Here is a 17,759-nt window from a genome sequence, read left to right as displayed (position 1 = left end):
TTCTGCTTCTGCTTTAGAAAGTGCTACTACTGGTTATTTCTTTGACGACCATGAAATTGTACCAGAACCAAGATGAAATACGAGAACCCTGAAGTACTTTTTCTTGTTTCTATATCTCCAGCCCAATCACTATCAATGTAACCGACAAGATTCACTTCAGTAGTATTTTCATAATAAATACCATCATTTAAAGTACTTTTGATATATTGAAGAATTCTTTTTGCCGCTTGCAAATGGTTGGTACAAGACTCCTCCATAAATCTGCTAAGCAAACCAACTCCAAACACAATATCTGGTCTAGTCGCAGTCAAGTACCTTAGACTTCAAATCAAGCTTTTGTAGTATGTGGAATTTACTGCTCCTCCTTTATCTTCTCTCAACAATTTGAACTTCTCTTCGACTGGAGTAGAAACTGGTTTTGAGTGTTCCATCTGAAATTTCTTCAAAATATCATTTGCATATTTCTTCTGAGAAATGAAAATTCTACCATCTTTTTGAATTACTTCAATGCCAAGAAAGTAAGACATCAAACCCATATCTGTCATTTCAAAGTATTTTATCATAGCCTCCCTAAATTCTGTAATTATCTTCAAATTATTGCCAGTAAAGATCAAATCGTCAATATAAAGGCACACGATCAAGATATCTCCAGGTTCAACGAACTTGATATAAAGAGTATGTTCAAACGGACATCTTTTGAAACCATTCTCAATGAAATAAGAATCAATCTTCTTGTACCACGCTCTTGGTGCTTGCTTTAATTCGTACAAAGCTTTCTTCAATTTATAAACTTTATCTTCTTTTCTAAGAACTTCATATCCTACAGGTTGCTCAATATACACTTCTTCTTCTAAAGTGCCATTTAGAAATGCAGACTTAACATCCATTTGATGTATCTTCCACTTATTTTAAGCCGAGAGTGAAATAATTAGATGAATAGTGTCTAATCTAGCAATAGGAGCAAATACTTCAAAATAGTCAATACCTGGTTTTTGTTTGTATCCTTTTGCAACTAATATTGCTTTGAAACGATCAACTTCATCACTGGGTTTGTACTTAGTCTTGTAAACCCACTTTACTCCAATCGGCTTTTTATCTGCTGGTAAATCTGTCAGCTTCCATGTGTCATTCTTCTCAATGACATGAATCTCCTCATCCATTGCTTTCTTCCAATTGTTGTCTTTAAAGGCTTCTTCAAAGTTCAACGGCTCACAATCTGAAAATAGAGGAAAATTTATGATTTCTTCATTGGACGGATCATTGTCATTGCCAACTTCATAATCTGCTAATCTAGCAGGTAGTCTCCTTTCTCTTTGAGGTCTTCTAGATGATTCTGGTTGTTCGGTTGCGTCTGGTTGTCTTTCTTCTTCATCATCACATGTATTTGAAATTACTATCGGATGTTTTTCTGTCTTTGTGTCCCAGTCCCACATGACTTTCTCGTCAAACGTCACGTCTCTACTGATGATTACTTTCTTTGTTTCTAGATTATACAACTTGTATACTTTTGAGTCTGTGTTATAGTCAATAAAGATACACTTCTCACCTTTGTCATCTAACTTCTTCCTTAATTGATCTAGTACATGGGCATAAGCGATACACCCAAAGACTCTGAAATGATAGATGGAAGGCCGCTTTCCACTCCAAGCTTCCTCTGGAGTTTTATCACGAGCACTCTTTGTTGGACACCTATTTAAAATATGAACTGCTGTTGCGACTGCTTCTGCCCAAAATTCTTTAGACATTTGTTTTGACTTGAGCATGCATCTGACCATATCCATGATGGTTCTATTCTTTCTTTCAGCAACTCCATTTTGTTGAGGAGTGTATCTAGTTGTTAGTTGGTGTTAAATTTCGTGTTGCTTAAATTATTCTGAACATGCAAGATATTCTGTTCCTCTATCTGTTCTGAGAATTTTGATTTTACAGCCACTTTATTTTTTGACAAACGCCTTGAATGTCTTAAAGACATCACATACTTCTGATTTTTGCTTCAGAAAGTATACCCATGTATATCTACTAAAATCATCAATAAAAGTGATAAAGCACCTCCTACCACCATTACTTGAAACTTCTACAGAACAGAGATCTGAATGCACAATTTCAAGTAATCTTCTAGCTCTCCAAGACTTTCCTGTAAGGAATGGATCTCTGTGCTTCTTTCCCAATTGACAAATCTCACAAACACAATTGGGAATATAAATCCATGGTAGACCAGAAACAAGTCCTTTTCTTGACAGGTAGTTTAGGCCAGAAAAATGAAAGTGGCCAAACCGCATATACCACAACCAGTTATCATCAAGTATCACAGAACTCATGCAAGAGGGATTAACATGTTGAATTTTTAACGGAAACATTCTGTTTGAAGTCATCTTTGCTTTATCAATGAACCTTCCATTGTTCTCAAATACAGTGCAATATTTACGATAAGTTATCATCTTATATCCCTTTTCAGATAATTGTCCCATACTCAGTAAATTGTAATCAAGTTCAGGAGCATAGAAAACATCAGAAATATAACTTAGAGAACCATCTTTCAATCTAATTGGTATGTGCCCTTTTCTTTCAATAGGGATCTTTGTACTATTACCAAACTTCAATAATAGTTTAACTGAATCATCTAATGAAGAAAATAACTACTTTCTACCAGACATATGATTACTGCAAGCATTATCCAAGTACCATATATTTTCATCTTCAGCACATGAATTACTTGTAAAAAATAAAGTCTGAGTACTCGGATTGTCATCAATATTTTGATGCTAATTCTCTACAACGTGTGCTTGATTATTATTCATCACTTTGAATCTGCAATCTGCTACTTTGTGTCCATACTTTTCACAATGAAAACAGTTGAAATTAGTTCTTTTCTGATAAAAATTACCTCGACCTCTTCCTCGGTTGACAGGCCTGAAATTCGTTCCACCTCTTCCTTGATTAGGTGGTGTAAAATTGTTGTAACTTTCTTGGTTGTAATTGCCACGACCTCTACCTCTTGAACTTTCTCTGCCTCTACTTTGAAAATTGAAACCACAACCTTGTCTTTCTTGTGTACGGCTTGATTCTGCAACATTGTTGAGATTCACTCGGCTTTTCAGGGCTTTCTCGGTTGATTTTTCTGATTTTTCCAGTATTCTACTGATGTGGCTTTCTATGGTTCCTTGCAACTCTGCAATCGTCATGGTATCCATATTGTGTGACTCTAGTATCGTAGTCACCACATAGTCATACTTCATTGGCATGGTGCGAAGAATTTTCTCCACTACTTTGCTATCGAGCATATCTTCTCCATAGACTCTCATCTTATTGACAAGATTTGTAACACGAGTAAAATATTTCTCAACAGTTTTTGATCTCGACATCTCGTACCTTTCATATTCTCTTCTTAAAGACTGTAGCTTTGCTTTCTGAACTTTATCTATGCCTTTGTATGACAGCTTCAACATGTTCCATGCTTCCTTTGCACTTTTGGCATTTGCTATTTTGCCAAACACCGTATAATCTACTCCTTGATGAATTTGAGATAGCGCCAATTGATCTCTCCTTTGTTGGACAGTATCTGCTCCTTCTTGCAAACCCGGTTCAATGAAATTCCACAGATTCTGGGCCTTCAAATGGGTAGACATCAAAGTCTCCCAATAACTATAATCAAGTTTTCCATCTAACTTAGGACCGGACCACACAATATTGAAAGTGTTTGCCATACCAACTCTATGAATAAACAACTATGTGAGAACTCTCTCACACCTCACAAACTCTCAAACACCAGGCGCTGGATTAACCAGCTCTGATACCAAATGTAAGTATAATACCCACACTTCAATTGGCCCTAGGATCACTCACTCATATAAATGACGCTATCATATTTTTCATCTCTCAACTTCACCAACACTCATATGAAATAATAGAACAATGAAGGACTTCATTAATCATATCTTTTTTTCATTTCATGGAACATACAAAATACATAAGGCATATGTGCCTTTATATAGGCGAAGTTTCATACTAAAAGTTCATGATTCTACTAACTTCTTAATACACATATTTATCCAACTTTGCTTCTTACTTTGGCTATTCAAATAAGTAACTTCTTGTAATTTCTAGCACATCTTGAAAATTCTTTATTAAGCTTAGTCATCAATCTTGAAACTTCCAATACACTTCATGATTCTTCTAATATGGATGTAATGAGTGCAACTTCCATTCAATTCCAATTCAATATGGTTTTGAACTTTTTCAATGTTCTAGTATATTGTAGTTGTACTACTTTTTTGAATATTCTTGATTTAATTTTCTAACAAGTATCCATCTTAGTTTCTTAATATTATTGTTTTTTTTTTGTTAGTTTTAAGTGAGATATAGAAAATGAAAAAAAATTAAAATTTTAAAAAAATGATTAAAAATCTTAACTTATCTTCTTGATTATTCTTCAAAGTTAAAAAAAGAAAGTTTTGAATTTTTTTTTATTTTTTAATGCTTTCAAAAAATAACATGTGTGTGTTCCTAAAAATATGTTTTTCATTTGTGTTTTCTTGCTTTTTTTTTTTCTCATGTTCATCTTCTTTATAATCAAGTTAATTTTATATTTTATAATGAAATATTTATCGTGATTGAAATGCTAACGTTTATATAACACTACTTAAAAATAAATTTAACAATCTAGGGCGAAATTTCTATGCACTTTGCATAAAATCTAGGAACTAAGAACTTGTGTTTGATTGATCTTGTGATTGTGATTCATATATATAATTTGAATCACATGAGTCCCATGTGCACTCAATGGGTTCCTCGTGTGTTCATGAGACATCAATTTATTTATCCAAGAATATATGTCCTTTGCAAATTTAGATATGTATAAAAGTAGTATTCTCATTGTAAAATACATGTGCCAGTTACATTTCTTAATGTCTAGTTGCTAGTTGCTAGTTGCTAGTTGCCACCTCACTCGCATAAACACATTCCTAGTTTGTCTAGTACCAATAATATAATAGCATCAATTTGAAGCAAAATATATTTTAATATAATAAATACTCAAAAAGAATTTTCTACATCAATCGATGACTAAAAAAGACTAGAGATCTTTCTGTCTTCTTGTATTTGTGTCTGATTACAAAGTCCATATTTACAAAAATGCAAAACCTATGATTAACAACGGTCGCACAGGCGAAGCTTATACCGATCTAGCAGTTAATTAAATTTTTCATCAATTCAATAAATAATGGTGACACACTATTAAAACATAAAAAATATTAAAAACAGTAATAAATAATTTACTCTTTGTATAAATGATAAGAACATGTAAGTTCAAGTATCGAAAAATGCACATATATATATCGAGAGGAAAAATAATCTTAAGTAACAATTTTTCTAAAATTATAAGAGCAATAATGTTCCTCGGGATTTTTTTTATTTATTATTTTTTAAAATGCATATGGGAAAAGAAAGAAAAGGTACCATATTAGCAGGAGACAAAACAAAAGAGTCAGATGGGAACTACTAAAAAACTCAGTTTCTAATAATTTCACTTTCACTTTCCAAAAGCTTTAGACATGTCATTCCTTCCACGAAACATTCAACAATTGTCATAGTGTAACTACCAATATTGGAGATTTGGTGTTTTTTTTTTTTTTTTACTTCTTTTCTTTTACAATAATAAAGCAATTAAAGAAAAAAGAAACATAGAAATATAGAGTAGCAGTATACTAAGTTCCAAACACTCTCTTGACTCTTCAGTCTCATAATAAAAGGAGCTCATGTGACTTGAAGCAAGTTTATTGGCTTATACTTGATCTATAAGTCAACCATGATCTTGTATTGTTTGTATCTCAATTCTGAGCCAAACAAAACATCTTCAATATCAGTATTATCCATCTAAAAGTGACATACTATTACATATACACAACATATGTAAGATATTTTTGTTTTGGATAAAGTATTTTAAAGAATATACTTTTTGAGAATTTTAATAATTTAAAAAAATATTATATTTGGATACTTAATTAGAAATATTTTCAAATGTCAAAAATTTTAAAAAGAACTTCAACTATTAAAAATATAAAAATTTTAATTTCTACCTATAATAAAGAAATTTTAATTAGGCTTTATTTTGTGTCTATAATAAAGAAATTTTAATTGTAATGATTAGTTTTTTGTAGCTTAGCTTATATTTGTTGAATTTAATTATGTTACTTTTGAATTTCTAGAAGTTTTTATTTCTTTTATTTTGTTCAGTAATTCACTTTATTTTCTGTTGAGATTGTTGTAAATTTATAATGATTCAAAAAAAAAAATTCATATCCTAATGTTTTTTTGTCATAAAAAAATTGAAGCACTCTTATTGCTTTTTCATGCATTATTTAGTATTTTTAATAGAGTTCAATAAGCAAATATTGATTTATTCCAAACAAATATATTAGGAACGCACTATTAAAATAATTATTTTTTTATTATTTATTTTATCTTTAGCAGTAATAAAAATAACCGCTAATAGTCTAATATTTTTATCGACAATTATTAGATATTAATCGTCTTATATTTTGTTACTAAAAGATTTTAGCGACAATTATATAATTTTCGATAAAAATATGTTTATGACTGATAAAGATATATAATTATCGTTATAACATATAATAATGACAATAAATATATAATCGTCACAAAAATTTACGTTAAATAAAATATATAATAATTATTATTTTATTATCACCAAAAAATATATTACTATAAAGTAATTTTATTGCAGTGACATTTCACGAATTTTAATTTTGAACTAGACATCTTTATTTAATTAACATACATATTTTTCTATCTATGGTGAATTCCATTTCACCCTTTTACCCTTATGTAGTCACTATTTGTTAACATGTATTAGGTTCTTGATTTTGAACATGTATGGACAACTATATGCCATTAATTTTGATTTGTTCTATTATAAGATAGTGATAAAAATTAAAAATACAGAAACAAAGGACAAAACACAAAAGCAAAAGGATACGGTAAAGAGAGATACTGTATTATACTTGCAAGTTGCCACTATCAAGTATCAACCATCCACCATGCAATTATTTCCCCATCTTTAACATACAAGTCACAAAATCCAAAACATTACCAAATTCTATTATTCATGACCAAGGCATGGTTTTCTGTATGTTATTTCAATAATACGAAAATTTGTGCTTGACTTCTATTTTTATGTAATTATTTAATAAATAAATAAATAATTAATTTTCATACATATATTTTTATAAATATTTAATTACATATTATCATATTAAAATTATTTTATTTAATAATTTGTTAAGCTTTTCGGTATACATATTAATTTAAATCATATAAACATAAATATGAGATTAAAATGATAATATTAAACTCTTTTATAATAATAATAATATATTACAAACATTATTTTGATCATAAATATTATAACTATATTATATACACACACAAAATTTATTATAGATATAAAATATATATTAAAATTATATAAAATGATATAAATCACAATAATTAATTTTTAGTTAACATATTCAATTGAACTCTAAATAACAATTAAGACCAGACCTTAATGGTTAAATACTTAAATCTTCTCATCTAAACTTAGGATTAAGTATTTGATTATTAATTGATTATCACACTTTCCACTTCATTAATAATAATAATAATAATAATAATAATAATAATAATAATAATAATAAAAGAACTCCACCAATGATTTCTAACTTTACACCACCTTTCTTAAAAATATTAAAAAGGTGTAAAGTAACACATGACTAATTTGATAAATGGGTTCATCTAGTATCATTCCATTTAAAACAACATTATGAATCCCACACTATACACTAGAGAGAGCAAGTAGCAACGAAACCACTCTACTCTATCTTCTTCATCAACTTCAATCATCTCTCTCTCTCTCTCTAGTAGACTAGTAATAGTAGTAGTAGAACTGTAGAAGTGAACAGGTGTTAGTGAAGAAAAGAATAGAACAAAAATGGCTAACAATACTAATAACTTCAAAAGCTTATTCCACAACTTCACTTCCAAAAGACAATACAATAAGACCTTAGTACCATTCACCAATTTTTACTTCATCACCTTCTCCATCGTCCTCTGCTCCCTCTTCTACCTCTTCGGCCTCTGGACCCACCACCGTCCCTACTCCGCCGCCACCACCCTCTCCGCCGCCACATGTTTCCAGCCTTCCACCAACACCACCACCACCACCAGTACCCCATCAACCCTACAAATCCAGCTTCCCACCCTCCACTTCGAGGCCAGACACAAACTCCAAGACCCACCTGCCACAGCGGCGCGTGAGTACCACGCACCACCATGCGACCCGAAACTCTACGAGTACACCCCATGTGAGGACTTGAAAAGATCCCTGAAATTCCCCCGACAGAGACTCGTATATCGGGAGAGGCACTGTCCGGCACCGAAGGAGATTCTCCGGTGCCGGATTCCGGCCCCGTTCGGATACCGGTTGCCGCTTCGGTGGCCGGAGAGTCGGGACTCGGCGTGGTACGCGAACGTGCCGCACAAGGAGTTAACGGTGGAGAAGAAGATGCAGAATTGGGTCCATTTCGATGGAGACAGATTCCGATTCCCCGGTGGAGGAACGATGTTTCCGCGTGGAGCTAACGCTTACATTGATGAGATTGCGAAGCTGATTAAGCTTCGAGATGGGTCCATCAGAACCGCCATTGATACGGGTTGTGGGGTACATATTTCAGTACTTGTTTTTGTTTTGCCTTTTGTTCTTTATTGACTGAACCGGTTTTTGTCTCTCTTGAACCGGTTTCATGTCTTTTGTTTTGAATTTCATAGTGGCTTAGAAATTAGGGTAAAGTTTGGTTTATATAAGTTTAATGGGTTCAAAAGAAGGCATGGCAAGCTTTTTTTTTTTTTTTAACTAAAGATAGTGAGGTTCGAATTCGCCGCCCCTTATATGATGACTCCTTTTATGATGAGTATAGAAAAATTATATCATTTAAAATATAACTAGGGATGGCATGCTTTGACAAAATATAACTAGAATAAGTAATTGTAATTGCTGGTAAAATTTAAGTTAATATTAGTTATTTTTTTAAACTCTTACCTTTTAGAAAATTTAGGATTTTAAATTAAAATTTAAAATATAAAAATTAGATTAAGATAAAAACAAAATTTGAAACAATTGACTTGATATCAACTAAAAAAAAATTAATTCGCTCTTAAAAATAACTTATATTCAAAAGTTTGAAAAAAGGTTTTCTTTTAAGAAAAGAGAGGAATAATAACTCAGCAGGTTTTATCTACTTTTATAACTAGTCGAATGAGTTGTGGATAAACCCCATTGAACAATCTAAAGCAAGATAATGCCCCATTTTCTCAGTTTCCAATAATTGAACCTCCCTCGTCGTGTTCTTTATTTCTTTCTTTCTTTTTTGTCTTCTTGTGTTGCTCTTTGAATGGTTAATTTTGGTAATAACTTGGATTTATAATTCAAATTTGAAGATATATTTGATTTATGCTTGAGTTCATAGTCATTTCCTAAAAGTGCAACGAAATTTCCTAGACTATATTTGATGAAGATGGATTGGATGTTTAAAAAGAATAATTAAGAATAAGGGAATATAGGAAAAGAAAATCTAGCTTGTGAGGTGATATTTTTTCCCCTTGCTTTGTTTATATTATTTTTAAGAAATTGGTTTTTACATAAATAAAAGGCTCATTAAATATCGTGAGAATCTTAACTTCATTATTATTTTCTTAACTTTTTTTAGGGAAGGAAAAAAAAAGAAAAAAAAAGAAAAAAAAAGATAACATCAAAATTTGGTTTGCAAATAGGAGTGACAACGAGACGGATAGAGACGGATTTTTGTTCTACCCAACCCCGCCCCGCTCAACAAAAACCCGCATCGAACTCGTCTCGCTTCTATCAGCGGGTAGTAAAATGTTAAACCTTAATCCGCCCCTGCGGGTATCCGCCCGCCCCAATAATTATTAAATCCAAAAAATAAAATAAAATTTTAAAAATTATATAACCATTATTTACATTCATAACATAAATTAAAGTAAAAATTTAAATATGATACAATATTATTAATCATTTTATTAATTATTTTATATATATTACATATATTATATATTAAAAATATATATATTTATATATCTATTATATATATCGGGGCGGGTAGAAGCGGGTTTAACCTAAACCCGACCCCGTTCCACCCCGCCCAAAAACCTGCCCACTAAAACTCGCTCCAGTATAGATACGGGTAATTACCCGCCTCGAGCGAGTAAGGGCGGAATGGGTACCTGCGAATTTGGGTAGTGTTACCACTCCTATTTGCAAAACAATCTTAGTCTTAGTACATTATTCTAAAAATTGAAGTAAAGAGTATTGATGAATGAAGTACCGAAAGTTTTATCCAATCATTCAATGTTTCGGTTAGATTTTGCATTAATATGCTACCAAACTTATTTTTAATTCACATGGTCCTCTGCTTTTGATTTTATGTTGATGGTTGAGAATAGGTAAAAAGCACAATAATAATAAATTAATAATACATTGACTAAAATTACTTACTATCAAACCGTCACAATAATCATGCCCCACTTTACCCCATTTTTTGCTTAATCAAGATTTCACACCATTAATTTCTCTCCTATTCTTGTGATATTTACTCCGGTTATTATTAACATAAACTACAATTAGAAGTAAAACAAATTAAAAGGCTCAAGAGGATTTGGAATTTGAAAGGTTCATAAGTAATTTTTTTTAACTTATAAAAAGTTATACCATTAATGTTTGGTGTAATTTTAAAATTAAATTATAACTTTTAAAAAGTTATTTAAGTGCTTATGAAGAAGTTAAAAAATGACTTTTTTTTTAATAAAATTTTTTTTATAGCTCTTATTTTAAAATAAGTATTTTTAGAACTAAAAAACTAAACACAAAATAAATTTTTTATAAACTATTTTTAGTTTAAGTATTTATTATTTAAGTTATTTTTTCAAAAGGAGTTTAATTAAACGAAATTATGAATGGGAATTATGATGTGCCATGTGCTTTGTTTTGTCGCTATATACACACAGATTTAATTACATCACAGGATCCCCACCAGGGCACTAATTTTAGTAACATGATGCATTGCATGAGTGCATGCATTGAAAGATAATAATAGACATTTTTAATCAGGAAAAAGTACGCCATACTTTATGAACTTGACTTAAAACTATAGGTCATTCATATTTTACCCCATTTTTTTTTTCTTTTTTTTCCCCTTATTTTTTGTGTTTCAGTTGCTCTAATATCTCTTAAAGATAGGAAGATAAATTATCCTTTTCATATATTATATATGAATATATGATAAGTCTAACTGTGTAACATTTAACACATGAAAAGATTACAATTTTAATCAATCCCCAATATAGCCAAAATTTAGATAAAAATAAGCTTTTGAAACATGTATTAAATTAAATATACTTTATAATTTTGTAAGTATTTCTCAAATATTATAATTTTTTGTAAGAGTAGAAATGATCTAATAAGTTAGTTATTTATAATTCAATTCTAAGTTGTGCTCTAAGTTGGAATTTTGATATCCAAAAATCAGGTTGCAAGTTTTGGAGCATATCTTTTGTCCCGTGACATATTAACAGTGTCATTTGCACCAAGAGACACACATGAGGCACAGGTTCAATTTGCGTTGGAACGAGGTGTCCCTGCTTTGATTGGAGTCATTGCCTCAAAAAGACTTCCATACCCTTCAAGAGCCTTTGACATCGCTCATTGCTCACGTTGCCTTATTCCTTGGGGCCAGTTTGGTAGGTACATCATTTTCTCTTTTAACATAAAATATTGTTCATTAGAATAATCATCCTTATGAATAATTATTTCCAAGTCATGGTATTTCATTTTGTAGTTAGATTAATTGTTAGTCTTATGATTAAATAATTTTAGTCTAAAATCTCTTAAAATTTGTGAAATTGGTTGCTAATGTCATTTCACATAAATATCATTTTCAAATGTTAATTTGAAGCATAAGTACTTAAGTACTAATCTTCGAGTTGATCTATGTAAGGATCATCATAGAAAGCAATTTTTCTAAAAATTTTTGGATCAAAATCATAAGAAAAAATTTCATAGAAACTAAAATGATAAGTTTTTCATTTGTCAAGCATTAAAAACTTATTGAATAAACTCTCGAGTTAGTTCTCAAAGAATTTTAGATCGATCAGATACTTTGGCTTCTAATAAATTAGTTCCTACACCGAAAATTAATTTCATAGACAGATTGGTTCCTACGACGTTTTGAAGTAGAGTAATTTGTCTTATACCGATTATTTTTTGGATTTAATTGTCTTATAATAAAATTCGTTAAAGATTTATCCAACATGCATATTAAAAATTTGATTAAAAGTGATAAAGAGACTGATTTATCCAACGAAAGTAATTCTCGAAGACTTATAGCAAATATAAATTTTTTAGAGACCAAAATATCCAATCTGAAATTCCTTAGATACCAATTTGAATATGTACTCAAAACTTATTTAGACTATTAAGCTATGACAATGTATTCCGATTAATTAATCAAACTAGTTCGCATTTGGGACCTAGTGAATTACCAAGAGTAATAGTGACAAAGTGAAAATAATGTAGCCATTATTATAGTGACAAAAATAGTGATTTATTGGCAGATGGAATATACTTAACTGAAGTGGATAGAGTGTTGCGTCCTGGTGGGTATTGGATCCTATCAGGACCACCAATAAACTATGCTAAACACTGGAGAGGGTGGGAGAGGACACGTCAGAGCCTCAAAGATGAACAAGAGTCCATTGAAGAAGTTGCTAAGAGTCTTTGTTGGAAGAAATTTGTTGAGAGAGGCGATCTTGCTATTTGGCAGAAACCCACCAATCATGTTCATTGCAAGATGCAGAGAAAAATCTTCAAGAATGGTAAACCCTTCTGTCAGGCACAGGATCCAGATGCAGCATGGTAATTAAGTGGTCACACTCCACATTTTTTTTTTCAGTATTGTTATATTTTTTATGTCATAAATTCATTGAGGACTTAGGACGGACTAGCTAGATTTTAACATTATTTTGCAATTATCATAAAATTATTTCAGAAGAAAAATAAATTTTTTAGATAAAAATATATTCGGTGAATTCTTACGTAAAGATCGACAGTAATACATGTTATACAAATTTAAGAATTTTTTAAAACTGACACTAAAGTCGTTTAAATATTCTTACTATAGACATGACATATGATAAAATTTAACGACTTTCTCTTATCCATGTAGCCGACTCACTTAATTGGATAATGTTTTGTTGTTGTTTGTTTGCCATTAAAATCATTCGGGATTTTTCTTTTCCCCGAATGAATAAGGCCAAAATTTTGTTTTCAAAACTTGTATTAAGCATTTTGATTTTTCTCAAAAAACTTATTTTAATCTATTCTAAAGATATTAAAACCTAATTTCACTTGCACTCTCATATTATTGTTAATATTGATTTTTGTTTTTGTTCTTTGTATTGCATTTAGCTTAGCTTTTGTAAGTGTGTTGTCTGCTAGTGAAAAAAGAAAATAAAAAAAAAAGAGAGGAAGAGAAGAGAGGTAAATTCTAAATACTCTTGCATCCGAAGAGAGTTTAGGAGTGATAGAAAGAGACTAGACACTGTAGTTTGCTATGTCTCATATTGCAGCTTTTGTTAGCAAAACCTCTCTCAAGTACCTACTACTTATTACCTACTTAATCATGAATCTTAGTTTGTGTTTCATATTATTGCTATAGATTCATGCATTTACTTTTTTTTTTTTTGGTGTCTATGTATGCATTTACTTTGTTGTCAGAAGATAATGTTACTCCAAATTTTATTTTATATTTTAAGAGATCTTCATTTATCTCACTTCTAAACCATATCAACTCTGTTTATATTAGGAGTTTCTTTTCTCATTTTTTGGTCTCTACAGAAAGTATTTATTTATTTATTTTTGGTTTTCTGTTTACTCTAAATTCTTGTAACTTTTTAGTTCAAAATTTGACAGAAATTGTAAGCAAAATTAACCTATATATATATATATATATATATATATATATATATATATATTAATTTAGAGATATATACTTATACTTATAGATATGAAGTTGATTTGTATATAAAATCACCAAGAAGAACCATTTTACTTCCGAATTATTTCTTTTATTTTTTACATGAAAAAACTTCATAAAGACCAAAATCTTAAATAGTTAATTTAATTTTGATACATTGAACAGTACAAAGAGTTTTACATAGTTTTTCAATCATATTTATGAATTTAGATGATTTTTTAAGTGATGAGTTTGAAAATTAGTTATTTTTGTTGATATATCCATATATAATTGAATGTTTGTAAAAAAAATTTTATACTGTCATAGCATACAAATTAAATTTGTTTTTATAGAAAATAAAAACAAAATTTATCCAATCCCTATGTATGCTCTTTCTTTATATTTTTATTATTTACATTATTATATTTCCTTTGGATGCTTACCCTACCATGCTTTCAATTTTGATTACAGGTACACAAAATTGGACACCTGCTTAACCCCACTACCTGATGTAAACGACATAAAAGAAGTTGCTGGTGGAAAATTACCAAAATGGCCCCAGAGGCTAACCTCAATTCCACCAAGGATAAGCAGTGGAAGTTTGGAAGGAATAAGTGGTGAGATGTTCAAAGAGGACACTGAATTATGGACAAGGAGAGTTGCATATTACAAGAAACTTGATCACCAACTAGCAGAGAAAGGGAGGTACAGAAATGTGCTTGATATGAACTCTTACTTGGGTGGATTTGCAGCTGCACTTGTTGATGATCCTGTTTGGGTCATGAATGTTGTTCCTGTTGAGGCTGAAATTAACACTCTTGGTGCCATTTATGAACGTGGATTGATTGGAACCTATCAAAACTGGTATATATACCTTACTTCCTTTTATTTAGTTACTTGATCTATTTCATTTTAGAGTATACACCCTATTTGGTCCCTAAAAAATTTTAGATCGGACACTTTAGTTCCCAACAAATTTTTATTCTCTAAGAGTCTTTGGATAAATAAGTCACTAACAAATTTTATTATAAGACAAATTAAGTTCTCAAAAAATACACTCTATGACAAGTAGTCCCTTTCAAAACGATGCAAGGATCAAATTGTCTAACAGAAGTAATTCTTGAGGACTTTTTAAGAATAAAATTTGTTGGGGATTAAAATGTTTAATTTAAAATTCCTTAGGATCAATTTGGGTATTTGTTCTTCATTTTATTGTCACTATACAGTTGTTTGATCTCTTGGTAAGTTGTTTTTTTTCAGTAATATCCCAAATCAATTTTCAAAGAATTTTTAGATATTTTAATCCTCAAAAAAATTCAATCACCAAATCAATCTCTCAACTTTTATTTTGCTAAGACAAATCAATTTTAACCGACATGCAATTGATTCAACTGGTATATATATATATATATATATATATATGAGTTATTAGTTCAAAATTTTATGTGCAGGACTTCCCACTAATAGCTGCTTTATAGGGGGAAAATGAGTGGCAATAAAATTAGTAGGATTAGTTTCATATTATATTATTTTCTGCTAAAAATAACTTCCGTTCCATCAAAATTTGTCCTCTATTGTAGACAAGAACCTGTTTCACAGATACACTTGATTCAGATTTAGTAATTTTATAATAATAAAACATGGGCCAATTCATCTTGTCATTAATATATTTTTGAGCACATGATAGTAGTTGAAATTAATTACTTACTACTCTTGTCTTCTCTTAGGTGTGAAGCCATGTCTACCTACCCAAGAACTTATGACTTCATTCATGGTGATTCAGTGTTTAACCTCTATCAAAACAGGTAATCTCATTTTGACGATGAAAAGGGAAAAAAAATGGGTGACGACATCTTCTGGTTTAGGTTAAAATTATTCTTCAAATTTCTGTAGTTTTATTCAATTTTTAGTTAGTTTTTTATATAATTTAATAATTTAAGGTTTTCAATTAAATTATTATATTAAAACATTTTTAATCCTTTATACTTTTATAAATGTTTTCCAGTCAGGTTGTCTAGTTTAAATTTTTTTTATCAAGCCCCCTATATATACTGTAGTAAATTTCTTTAAAAAAATGTGATTATCATTTAGTACAGAAATTTAGTTAGAAATATTTAAATTATAAAAACAATTAAAAATTTTACAAATAGACAAATTTGAACAGTACCTATAATAAAACAAGGTTACAATTTACTACGGTGCCTACTCTCATGCAGAATGAAATTGTGTAGAGTAAAAATAAATTATTAGATATGTGGATTTCATCACTTTTTTTAAATACAATATAATTCTATTACCAAAAATGTATATATTTATTCTGTATGTGAGTGTTGTCTTTTACAAACCTTGTAAATTCTAATCCATAAAACTAATGTTGTCACATGCATACAGATGCAACATGGAGCAGATTCTGTTAGAGATGGATAGGATTTTGAGGCCACAAGGTGGTGTCATATTGCGTGATGATGTTGATGTGTTGACCAAGATGAAGAGCTTTGCAGATGCAATGCAATGGGAAAGTAGAATCACTGACCATGAAGATGGACCTTACAACAGACAAAAGATTTTTGTAGCAGTTAAAGAATATTGGACTGCACCACCACCACAAAACCAAGATCATAATCAAGACATAAAATAGTTTTAATATCATATTTGGATTATTCAAGATTAGTCTCTTTCTTTTTTTGTGGCAAAATTTTTCTCAAGAATTCAATTCTTCCTAACACCAATTTGTAATTTGTGGCAGTAGCGGAAAATGTTAGTGATGTTATGTTGTAACTTGTAACTAAAAGAGGACATTAACAATTGGCATTCTAGTGGAATTAAAGAAATAAATATTCAATAGAAAATAAGAAAAATGTTTTATATTACTTATTTTAGAAGTGCCTTGAGTCATTGTATTGGAGACTCTGTTGGGATCACTTAATTAGTTTGTGTGAGTTGCATTAGTAAAGGTTTTTAATGGAAGGTTTTTTTGTCTCATCACTACCATATTTATTGGGGCTTTTTTATTAAAATAAATAAAGAAAAAACATTAATTCTTTAAATACGCATACATAAAATTAATTCCCACAATACGCAGCTCCATCTCAAGGGAGTCACCCACGAATTGGGTTTGACTACCAACTCCAGGAAAGCACCAACGAAATGGGGAGATTGCCTGACAAAATCTGCGTGGAACTCCAAGACAAGCATATCAGGAGAGGCGCCCACGAATTGGGCCAAGGCATGGCTGGTCCATGCGAAATGGTGCATTTTCATTGCGACGCCCACGAAATACGCACAACAATGACGACAGCAACGAAATGGTTTGGGTTTTTGATGAAGGCTGCAAGTTTCCAGTGCGTCGGTCCCGTACATGCATGCATTGGCTTGGCATGTTCACATTCTCCACCAATAATGACAGCATGAAAAAAGTCTGAGAGACCAAGCAATGAGATCATGAGTTTTGCATTAGGTCTTGGAGCATTGGTCACTGCCGCTCGCTTCAGCCCACGACTTTCAATCCATTCCCTCACTTTATCAAGGTCATTCAATGGCTTTACTTGCTCTTTTGCCAATCTGTACTGTACAGTCCATCAAGTGAATTATACTATGAATTTTAAAACATACAACAATGAGAAGGAAAATTAGATTAGCAGAGTATATGCTTCCGGAACATGTCTTCCTTGTCATCTA

At 30.7% G+C, this 17,759-nt stretch overlaps 2 protein-coding genes across 2 annotated transcripts; one reads left to right on the top strand and one right to left on the bottom strand.

Annotated features, from left to right (window-relative positions):
- Nucleotides 1–1,934: 1,934 nt before the first annotated feature.
- On the bottom strand, nucleotides 1,935–3,704 carry LOC140183575 (uncharacterized). The gene is made up of 2 exons (XM_072232029.1): nucleotides 2,885–3,704; nucleotides 1,935–2,620 (listed from the first exon to the last, which is right to left on the bottom strand). The coding sequence occupies exons 1-2, from the start codon at nucleotides 3,702–3,704 to the stop codon at nucleotides 1,935–1,937; spliced, it is 1,506 nt and encodes a 501-aa protein (XP_072088130.1).
- Nucleotides 3,705–7,701: 3,997 nt separating this feature from the next.
- On the top strand, nucleotides 7,702–16,952 carry LOC112791216 (probable methyltransferase PMT15). The gene is made up of 6 exons (XM_025833953.3): nucleotides 7,702–8,716; nucleotides 11,598–11,808; nucleotides 12,682–12,982; nucleotides 14,553–14,945; nucleotides 15,809–15,886; nucleotides 16,473–16,952. The coding sequence occupies exons 1-6, from the start codon at nucleotides 7,988–7,990 to the stop codon at nucleotides 16,717–16,719; spliced, it is 1,959 nt and encodes a 652-aa protein (XP_025689738.1). The 5' UTR covers nucleotides 7,702–7,987; the 3' UTR covers nucleotides 16,720–16,952.
- The last annotated feature ends 807 nt before the right edge of the window (nucleotides 16,953–17,759 follow it).

Source organism: Arachis hypogaea, chromosome 3, assembly GCF_003086295.3.
Source record: "Arachis hypogaea cultivar Tifrunner chromosome 3, arahy.Tifrunner.gnm2.J5K5, whole genome shotgun sequence".
In the NCBI taxonomy this organism is placed as follows: domain Eukaryota; kingdom Viridiplantae; phylum Streptophyta; class Magnoliopsida; order Fabales; family Fabaceae; genus Arachis; species Arachis hypogaea.
Note: the sequence above shows the minus strand (reverse complement) of the source record. Positions and strands in the feature narration are given on the sequence as shown.